Source organism: Camponotus floridanus, unplaced genomic scaffold, assembly GCF_003227725.1.
Source record: "Camponotus floridanus strain SB8 unplaced genomic scaffold, Cflo_v7.5 scaffold91, whole genome shotgun sequence".
In the NCBI taxonomy this organism is placed as follows: domain Eukaryota; kingdom Metazoa; phylum Arthropoda; class Insecta; order Hymenoptera; family Formicidae; genus Camponotus; species Camponotus floridanus.
The window spans coordinates 26,325-37,987 of NW_020229862.1; the positions used below are offsets into that span (position 1 = coordinate 26,325).

The 11,663-nt window shown below is 25.3% G+C and overlaps 1 protein-coding gene across 2 annotated transcripts; it reads left to right on the forward strand.

Annotated features, from left to right (window-relative positions):
* The first annotated feature begins 128 nt into the window (after positions 1-128).
* On the forward strand, positions 129-11,093 carry LOC112639806 (aminopeptidase N-like). Of its 2 annotated transcripts, none has more exons than XM_025414956.1 (12): positions 129-241; positions 373-865; positions 1,972-2,418; positions 4,306-4,486; positions 4,856-4,994; positions 6,114-6,195; positions 6,627-6,889; positions 7,289-7,569; positions 8,371-8,561; positions 8,783-9,130; positions 9,213-9,282; positions 10,905-11,093. In XM_025414956.1, exons 2-12 carry the CDS (start codon positions 396-398, stop codon positions 11,064-11,066), a joined length of 2,634 nt encoding a protein of 877 aa, XP_025270741.1. In that variant the 5' UTR covers positions 129-241; positions 373-395; the 3' UTR covers positions 11,067-11,093. The 2 variants fall into 2 exon arrangements, with proteins under 2 accessions (XP_025270741.1, XP_025270742.1); XM_025414957.1 differs by having other exon boundaries at positions 8,452-8,561.
* The last annotated feature ends 570 nt before the right edge of the window (positions 11,094-11,663 follow it).

Genomic DNA, 11,663 nt, shown 5'->3' on the forward strand with positions numbered 1-11,663 from the left:
CGATCGAAACATTTGTTAACGACCTCAGAAGTTGTGTGTTTACATATGACATACACATTTATTGTAATATCGCCAAGTGTTATTAGTCTTTGGAAGTTCCTCGAAATAATAAGAAATCATAAGTGCGCATATATATTTTTCATGTTACAATGATAGTGGATAAAACATTAATTTATTGCAGCTAATTATTGTAACGAAACATACACTTGCATAGAATTTGTAGTATATCTTATTATACTGAGTAAGTCATTCAAAATTAAGTTTATTTCTATATATTTGTTTTAATTTCTTTTTTTCCACTATATCATGGTAGAGACAGTGCTGTGTTTAATTTGTCCGTTTGTACTTTCTAACAAAAATATATTTTTACAGATATCTAAGATAAAAGTAGTATCATGTTTCTTAAACTATTGTTAAGTAGTAGTTTAACAATTATCGTCGCGGCGGCTTTTTTAACCGACGATCAGATAATTAAAATATCTCAAGAAGAGCTAAACATGCACTCGATATATATATTTCCGCTACATTATAATATCATTATTACACAAATCGAAAAAAATATTCTTGTCAGCAACTGCAATATACATGTAACGCTTAAACATTCAATATCATATATATTATTGTATTTACACGTAAAAAATATTAGTGTAACTGCGTTTTATTATCCATATTATTATTCTATGAATGATAATGAAAAAATGATCATTTATACATCGGTAAGATCTTTGTATGATGTTGAGAAAAACATTGTCGAATGTACATTCGCTAATGATCTATTGCCAGGGTATTACATCATAAAATTAGTTTATAATATAACTGAAGATACAGGCCTAAAAACCTTTTATAAAAAAGATAAGCGACAATGGTAAGTAACTGTTAAAATGTTAAATATATAGTAATTTCACGATGTTTATGATCAAGTCTTGGTAAATAATTTTGTTTCTATTTAAAAAGTATTTTCTAAGAAAAACACATTTATACATAAACATGTACATATCTGAAATTTTTCTCCTCTTAATTATATGTTTCTTAACATGTTTTGATAAAAAATTTTGCAATTTAATATATCATTATTATTAAAATGAATGTAAGCTACAAATAAAATTAATTTAATTAAAGTAGTCAGCAATAATACACGTCTTATACAGCATTTTATTGTCAACACTCGAACGAAATCAAATATTCCGGTAGAGATTCGAATTGTTTTCAAAATATAAATAGATTTTGAAGGATTTATATTTTTATAAAACTTGCTTATATAAAATTTGAAATTTTGAACAAACACTTAAGTTTTAGACTGTTTATTTTGACAATACCAAACTTTAGGAAATTCATTTCTAATATTTAAAAAAGTCTATAATTTAGAAGAAAAACATTTCCAAACACATGTTTATATGAATTCTTTTTATCCTTATAATCCATAATCATTATCAAAATTTGATTAGATCATGAACACTTACATAATACAACTTTCATAAACACTCTGCATATAATACATACAATTAAATATATATGCTATACTTATGCTGTTTCATGTATTTAAACGTGTATTTACACACACCCATATTATTTAAAAATAATACTATTTTTGCTAATAACTAAGACATATATACATATGTGTTTCATTTAATAAACTAGCATTAAAATAGGCAGTTTCTTTCACTTGTATAAAATTATGTACAAAATCGTTGATAATATATCAATTAAAATCAATTTAAAAAAGTTACTTATTCTAATACTATTTTATATTGAAATTTATTTTAATTTTATTAAACGCATTTTAATTTTGATAGTAAAATATTAATTATTAAATATTTATTTTGTACCTGTATATTCTAAAATAGACATTTTAGGAATCCCGCACAACTAAAATATATGCAACTTTTATATACAATTTCATCGAAACTACTTTCGCATAAGGTTTTTGCGATGTTTTTTATTATTGTTAATTCATATTTCTAAATGTGATAGGTTGGCAACGTATGTTGATGTTGGGATCCAACACATGGTTCCGTCTTTGCCCGAATGTTTAGGAACCACCTGTCATAAACCCTACTATGATATTATTGTCGAACATTATCAAAACTATACAGTTTTATCAAATGAACCGATACGAAATATAGGAGCGAATGATAAAAACATGACGAAGATACAATTGCATACGTTTGTAAAGCCTATTTATCTACTATTTCTGTCTAACCGAAATAATTTATTTCTTATGCGTGGTACAAATGAAAGTGTCAGAGTTAATATGTGGTGTAGAATGCACTGCGAATTTGCACACAAATTTGCTGAAAATATAACATTGTACTTGTTTGATAAATGGAAACGTTTGAATAAACCTTGGCAAATAGATCATATTGTACTTCCGGATTTTCAAAACGAAAGCATCATAAGTCTGGGCCATATTATTTACAGGTAACTATATAATTAGAAAAAATTTATATATTTCAAAAATGAAAAAAGGATAACAGTTCTTGATAACTAAAATTATTTACATATCTTTTCTCTATTTTTAAAATATTTGAATGTATTTTAAAAAATAAGTAAAATTGTATGAATCAATGAGAGGAGAAACATATCTAATCGTTTATTATTAGTTCAGTTTTTTAATGTCCAGAAAATTATTGGGATTTTTGTTGTTTAAAATTTGGCACTTTTTTTAGGTTGTCTTTCTTTTATATATCTATGTCATATCTATGGCCGGTATTCATCTTAAATATAAGATCGGATTATGAATACCAGTCTATGTTATATCAATTTAAAAGCGCAAATTTCGCTCTACATTTTAATAAAAATAACTGTATTTTGATATTGGTTTGCGTTTTATTAAACTATGAAATTAAGAATGGAAAAATAGCAAATTCCAGCGATTTTTTTATATGAATTCAAAATGAGTCGTAAAACAGCTGAAGGCTCACAATATTAACGATGCATTTGGTCTAGGAACCGCCAGTGAACGTACAATGCAATGGTGGTTTCCGTAAATTTCAGTGGAAATGAGAGCCTTGAAGTTGAAAAGTTCTGGACAACTGTGATTATTGACGACGACTACTTGAAGGTGTTAGTTGAAACAGAGTCACACACATCGATTCGAGAACTAGCGGAAAAACTTAGCGTAAGCAAGTCAGCTGTTTCTGATTACCTGAAATTAATTGGAAAAAAAGCTCGACAAATAAATGCCGCATCAATTGAGCAAAAATCAAAAGACTCGTCACTTTGAAGTGTGTTCTGTATTGATTTTGCGCAAGCAAAATAATCCGTTTTCTCGATCGCATTGAGATGAAAAATGGATCTTGTACAATAATCGTCGACGTTTTGCACAATACTTAGACCATGATGGAGCGCCAAAACACTTTCTGAAACCAAAATTGTTTTAAAAGAAGATTATAGTGACTATTTGGTAGTTGTCAGCCGAGATAATTCTCTACAGCTTTTTAAATTCGGACGGAATTATCATGACAGAGAAATACTGTCAAGAAATTGGCAAAATGCATCAGGAACTGATACGTTTGTATTTGGTGTTGGTCATCAGAAAAGTTCCAATTGTTCTACACGACAATGCTCGATTACACGCTGCAAATCGACGCTGCATTAATCAATTAAGCTATGAAGCTCCATGAAACTCTGTCTCACCCATCATATTCGCCGGTCTTCTTACCAACTGACTACCACTTCTTTAAACATTTCGACAATTTCTTGCAGGGGAAAACCTTTAACAATAAAGTTACTGTCAGAAACACCTTCGAAGTGTTTGTCGCTTCCAGAAATTTAAATTTTATGCTACTGTAATAAATAAATATTGTTTCTCATTGGCAAAAATATTTAAATTTCAATGGTTCTCTTTTCATTTGATAAAGTATATTTGCTAAAATATGCGTATTTCAACTTGAAGGTTAAAAACCACAATAACTTTCTGGACAATCTATATCTTCAATATACATCAACTTATATGAAGAATAATATTAAAATATACATATTTTATAATCTTAAAATTGAAAATTACAAATTAAAATATAAAATTGTAAATTAAATAATTATATTAAGGTATAAGAATAGGTATAAGTATTATATTAAGGTTTTCACTTTTATCGATCAAAATTTAAAAAAGTTATAGTGCGATACTCGCTTCCAATATATTGCATTACTTCGTAATAAGCATTTAGAAATAAAACATTAATGATATATAATTAATATGTTAATTTAATAGAATCATTTAATTATAAATTTGGAAATACAATATTTTTTATGTGTTATTATACAACAGAAATAATCATTATATAAGACATTTTTTGTAATTTTCAGCGAAGCAGATATTATCTACAATGACAATGTAGATTCTGTTGCGACTAAAATCAAAATTGCCCGCTTCATGGCCCATAAAATAATACAGGAATGTTCTTATTATGAAAATCCACTTTGGCCGTCATCCTCTTTGTTAAATGAGGCTATTGTCGCATTTCTTGGATTATATGTCACCAATCAGGTTATTTTAAGCATTCTTTAGCGCAAACTTTACTCACTAGCAAACAATATATATATATATATATATATATATATATATATGTATACATAATATATGTATACATATAGAAACTGTGTAATAAGATAATTTTGCTATATAATATATTTTAATAATTTTAAAAATATTAATTTTAAAGTTATATGTTGAGTAATCATTTTTGTTATTAATATTTTATATTTTTAAATTATTTATTCTATATTTTAAGAGTATAAGAATATAAGAGATTTTTTTACATACGAGTACACATAGAAAGTAAGCTCTAATGCATTTTGCTATTGTGTGTTAAATCTAATATTAATTAAGTAAATATATTTAAACTATTTTCTATAGGTTCTCCCAAGTACCCAGATGATGAACTTGTTTGTGGTACAAATTCAACAGGAATCCCTTCATTTTGATACTGAATATAATACATCACTTTATAATACATCATTCAATATTTCTTTTGAACATTACAGTTTCATTAAAGGTATGATAAAAAGAAATAGAATAACTTATACAAATTTTAATTTTATATATAGGATGTCAGAAACAGCAGTGATTGGGGAGGGGAAGAGCCTTCGCCGCAGGCCTACACTCATCGCTCTTCCCCTCCCCAATCACTGTGTCGCCGCGAGCCGCTATTATATTACAGTGAGACCGCCTTTACCACCATGCATTTCTAGCCACGCGCATTGTCCGATCTTCTTTAATTAATTTTTCGTTCATTATTGCGAATGTCGCAAAAGTATAGTACCTTCCTTCTTAATTTAAGCCGATCTACCTGCACACTTCGGGACTGCAAAAATGTTCTTGACACCCTGTATAATCTCTTCATTATACACATGCACACATATATACATACGTAATGAAGCTGTAGTATATAAAATTATATATAAAATATATTACATATATAGGATGTTTCTTTTTAAGTGATACAATCGATTATCTCGCGAACTAATGATTTTATTGAAAAATTTTTCGAATGAAAGTTGCGCAGCTTGAAGGGATACACATGATGAAAATAGGAATTTGACCTTGTCAAAGTCAAGTCAAGGTTATTAATACTTTTTTACATAAAAATCTCTATTTTTTATTACATATTCTTATAGATTACATATTCTTGTAGATTACCTCGAGAGCTTTTCAAAACGCTATAATAAAGTATTTTTTCATTGAGTACTTTTTAAGATATCTTAATTTTATATAAGCTATAAAATATCTAGTAAAATATTTATTTTTCGATTATCTTACCATAATACTTTTATGTATTAAATAATGAAACGAATCAATTAGTCTAAAGAAAAAACAGTTGTTTTTTAAAAAAAATATGTAATTGTCAATTGCAAATTAATGTGTTTAATATCAGTTTGCTTAAGAAAAGTATTAAAATTGTCAAACTTTAACTTATTATATCTTTTAAACCAATGTCGCCTTTCGTTTACTTTTTTTGCGCGGAATTACTCAGGATAACTTCCTCTATAACATATTCAAATGATCATAAAAACGATGATGTGTAACGTTTCATGCACTTTTACCATAATTATTAATTATTATTTACTATAACTACTATCTTATTCATATTCTGATCTAAATTATGTAATTATAGTATCCAGTATATTGCGTAAATTTCAAAGAATGGTTACTACAGAGATATTTTGGCAGAGTATCCGTATATATATAAAGGACAAGTAAGTAATGCACCATACTACTATAATTACTATTTAAATTAAATCTATTTTATTTTTTTTAACTTACATCATTTCTTTCATACTTTATTATCTTTAATATTACCATTTACAATTCTTCTTATCTTTAATGTCATTAAATATATTTAAGATATATTTTCAATTTACATATATACTTATCTTTTAAAAGTAATCAAGTGGCCATTCCTTTTAAATTATAATTTAAACTGTAGCATCAAATATTTATTTAAAAACTGTAAATCATATGACGAATTATGTAATTAATTATATATTTAATTAAAATAAACTAAATATAATTAACAATTTTATATTTTAATAATTATATATATATATATATATATATATATATATATATGCTTATAATACCTTTCGTTAACACATCAATAAATTTTGAATAAATTTTGTAACTTTAGCAAGCCAACTTTTAACTATTTTGGTGAAATTATGAAGAACCTTTCGTCCATTCAAATATCTACAGACAATTTATCTATTATAAGCCAGCTAATTATTTCTCTACCAAAACAAAAATATTGTGATGTTAGGTCAGTGAAATTAGAACGAGATTATAATCAGTCTATCACACAGTTAAAAGTAACGATATACAGTAATTATTACATACCTGAATCGTTTCATATAAAGTTCAGTAACATTGTACTACATAATAAAAAACAATCTAGTAAGTTTGGAATAAATTTATTACATTTTATAGTGTTTATCATACATATACATTGGAGATAAAGATTTACATTCTTAAAAATATTATTCATTATATTATGTATTATATACATTACCTTTATTATACGTTATATATACATACATACATTATATATACATACATACATACATACGTACAATTATTGGAAATATTCAATTTTCATGCAAAATGATTTTGTACCTAATATAATATACAAATTACATTTCCATTTATGTTCACCTTATGATACATTTTTGATCTCTATTAATGTACAAAAGTATAAACAGATACTTGTATTGATAAACCCTTTGAAAGAATTATATATATATATATATATATATATATATATATATATATGTATACAATTTATTTATCTTACAGAATATTATCGAGTCAATTACGAAATCGAGAACTGGCAAAGAATTGCAAAATTTCTACATTTTTATGATTATAAGAAAATACATGTTTTGAATCGTGCTCAAATTATCGATGACGCTTTCCACTTAATGATAACAAACCAACTTAATTCCACTGTATTCTGGAATATTACAAAATATCTATCACGAGAAACAGACTACATCGCATGGTATCCTATGTTCAAAGCTTTAGAATATCTGTCCAATATCTTTCTATTTCGGGAACAAATATATTTAAATATCAAGGTAATAACACATATTATAAACAATGTCAACAGTGATGTCTTCAACATACTAAAAACATATTACTTATTGCACATATTAATATTGTGTGCATTTATAATTATTAAGTGCTTTCCAAAAAGATACATACAATAAAATACATGTAGCTAGAAAAAATTTGATTAGGTAAAAAAGTTTAAATATACTTATTTTGGATGAAAAATAAGTATATTTGTAAATTAACATTCTAATAGAGTATGTACTAATATTATAAAAAGTTGGAGAAGAAAAGGGAGAAAAATTTTTATCATTTTTATCACAGCATGATATTTATAATAACGATTTAAATATCATTAATTTTGAAATAGAAAGTTAGTAGGAAACATATGTATTAATTGTCTGTATGTTTAATACACAAAAGAATTAATAAATTATTAAATTATATTATACAATAGATATAATGTCTACATTTATGTCTACATGTCTACAATATATGCATACATGCACTTCTGTATGTTTATTTTGTAATATGAACATGTGTTAAGCATGTGCGAATGTGCACGCAAGAAAAATTCAAATTTGTATATAAATACATATATATAAGTATAGCTATATAAGATAGATATTTTTATTAAAATAATTCATAGCTGTTTACAAAGATAGAATGTTCTTAATATATAAACCTTCTTAATATGTAAAATACAATTGCGCAAGATATCTTTCTATATAGCAAAACATAATGCAAGAATCGAAAAATATAAAATTTATATCAAGTAACAATATAAATATATATATATATATATATATATATATATATATATTTAGGAAAAAATGCTATACTTGCTAAACATTTTGCTTGATAAACTTAAATACGATGAAGTTTCTAATGAACACGATCTTAGAAAGAGTTTGAGAATGGAGGCTGCGAAATGGGCATGTAATCTTGATGATCGCATATGCATAAAAGCAGCCCAGAATAATTTAAATCGACATCTCGCAGATCCCGAAAAGAACACGTAATTTTTCTTGTATATTTTCGATTATTTTAATTTAAATGTTTTGTAGATACATGTGCAATGTTTGTTACATTATTTGATCAAAATTTAACTTTATTAGATTATATGTTATAAAATTATAATTTGTTAAATTATTTCGTCAAAATATTAGATTAATATATGCAAAACTTTTATTTAACTAAAACTATTTAACAAAATTTGTTTTTTATTGAATCTCATAGACTTTTGCCATGGTGGAAAGAATGGACATACTGTCAAGGTTTAAAATTATTGAACTATTCTCTTAGCGATTCTCTTGGCGAAGATTCTCATTTGTGTAGAGTATATCGTCTGGAAAAAGAAAAATTTAAAACTAAAATTTTAAAATATCTGCCTTGTCCTGAGGATTCACAATTTATCAAAGCCGCTTTAAATCCAATAAAAAATGATAGTACAACATCGATTATGTTTTTAGAAGATTTTTCCGATAAAGATTATATTAATTACTTTCTTTTTACTATCGCGAAGCATGCAAGGAATCCTGTAGTACTCGACATCATATTAGAAAAACTTGAGAACATAAGACCCAGGTAATACAGCTTTTTTCGTAAATATATATCTATCATTCAACAGTTTAAATATGTAATTAAATTTATTGTTTTATTGTTATAGACAAGTCAGCGAGCACGTAACATTTACTGTTATTATTAATCATGTGTATTCTACGGAACAATTGAAAAAGGTAAAAATTGCATGTGTTTATATATGTATATGTAAAATAAATAACCATGATACAACATAAATTTATTATTTAATATTACTGTTGAATATCAAAATAATTTTAGATGTACGATTTTCTAACAGATAAATTTACTAATGCAACAGAAGTTGAATTAAATAAATGCAAGAAGTTATGGTTTTTTGTGAAAGAGAGAAATAGGAAAATGAAAGTTAATTTTATGAATATTGTACTAATATTCCACTTGTATTCGCTTATTAATCATTAATTTTTTGCTTTTATACAGTATATATTACTGTTACGGTATACGAAAGTAACAAGCAAAAATTAAATGTCTTTTAATTTAATAATGTCATTTAATTTCTTTTATGAAATAAGCATTTTTTATATCTAATTTCTGAAAATATACTATTTCCAAAATATATAATTTTTAGTGAATGACAGAGTGGAAAAGAATGAGTGAGCAAATGAAAGCAAAAAAGGAAGAAAATTTCTTTACTTGGAAACTTTAGTGATTTTAATAAAAATCGATTTATATAAATTTTAAAAAGAGAATTTATAAGCTTTAGATTTAAATCTTAGTTAATCTAGATGTTTACCTCTTATTGTTAGTTAAATAAATTTAAATATTTTTCAATATCATTTGGAGAGTGTTATGTAATGTGACTCGCATACTTTAATATTATACAAGTTATTAGTTTATCAAAAATTTAATAATGATGGATAGGTTAACACGAATTAATGCAATAGTCTGCTAGATATATCAATTATTATAATGATATTTTCTTTGTGATAGCCGTAACTTGTATAGGTCTATCTCTAATTTTATTTTTAAAATCACTAATTCTAAATTCTATAGATTTTTATTTGTCATTACTTACAAAATTATTTGTAAACATTCCTTGCAGACAAAAGAATTGTTAAGTAAAATATAATGCAATACTATGCACGTAATATGAACACATACAATAAAAGAATGATTTTTGTTTCAGTAATTTTCTCACGATATTTTTTCGTCTATACTTTTCTATAGAGATTAAGATAATTTATTTTAATAGAAATCTTGAATTGAGATTTACTCACAATCAGTTATTTAGTCGCGGAAAGAAATATACTCTATATATAAAAATTTATTTTAAAAAAATTAATTATTTCTGAAACTGAGGTACTATTATATCTACATTTGGCTCTCTCTTAAGAGTTCGAAAAATTTATATTTATATTTCACATTTAGAGCTTTACTCATTTTTTTAAAATTCATGTCATTTTGTTCGATTGCTAAATTTTTGATGAAGATATGAAATCTATATAAAAATCGATATTAATTGATTAAAAATGTTTACAAACTTATAAACCAGTTTTTTTTCGGGATAACTAAAATTTTGACTCTGAGAAAAAAAGTTGTAATTTTTATAATGTATAATTATTATTTATCCTTATTATATATTTAAGATTATTGTGTATGTATTATATATATATATATATATATATATATATATATATATATATTAATATGATTATATTTATATATATACATACACGAGATCATATTTAATATAATATTTGTTGATAATTGATTATTGGCTATTCTCACTAATACTTAATATCGATATAATCTGTTTTAGATAAGCGAATTAGCAGTAAGCTATAGAAGTATGGCAGCATATTTACCAATACATACTTATATGTCCAGATTTACTTCAAATATTCTAGACAAGATACGAAGGCGCATTTTCGAAATCAAATGTCAACAGGATTATTTTCAGAATTTTGTAAAATATCAATAATTTCCGTTTAATGAAAGTAACAATTATGACGCAAACATATCTATATATTTTTCTTACAAATAGCTTTTTATAATGTTTATTGTTATCGACTTATTATTTATGCTTATGTGCTTTAATAATATATAATTAAATGTACGTATAATATATAATTAAATGTACGCATTTACAAAGTTTAATTTATTCGCAATTCACTGATGTTTTTATTTCCTTATTAACATGAAGTAAAGCAAAGTGTAAATTGTATTTATAATAATATATAAATAAATAAATTTCCGATTCAGCGACTTCGCCCCGATATTTTTCTCGCCTACGTCTCTTCAGGGGGGTAAAGAGGGTTTTATAGAATTCTCAAAAATGAAAATCTATATATCTTGGTAAATGCACCAAGTAAAATATATGCATATGCCTTTCTCGTTTAAATTTTCGTTTAATATCGCGTCCGATTTTCGCAACATATAACGCATTAATATTTTAGTTACATTATCGATTTGACGACGTAAACATTAGGATGCTATTGTTTGTATGTATGATTTTGCTATCATTTATTCGGTGACACTCGAGCAGTAAAATAGTGATGCAAGATGATTCGTATGTTAA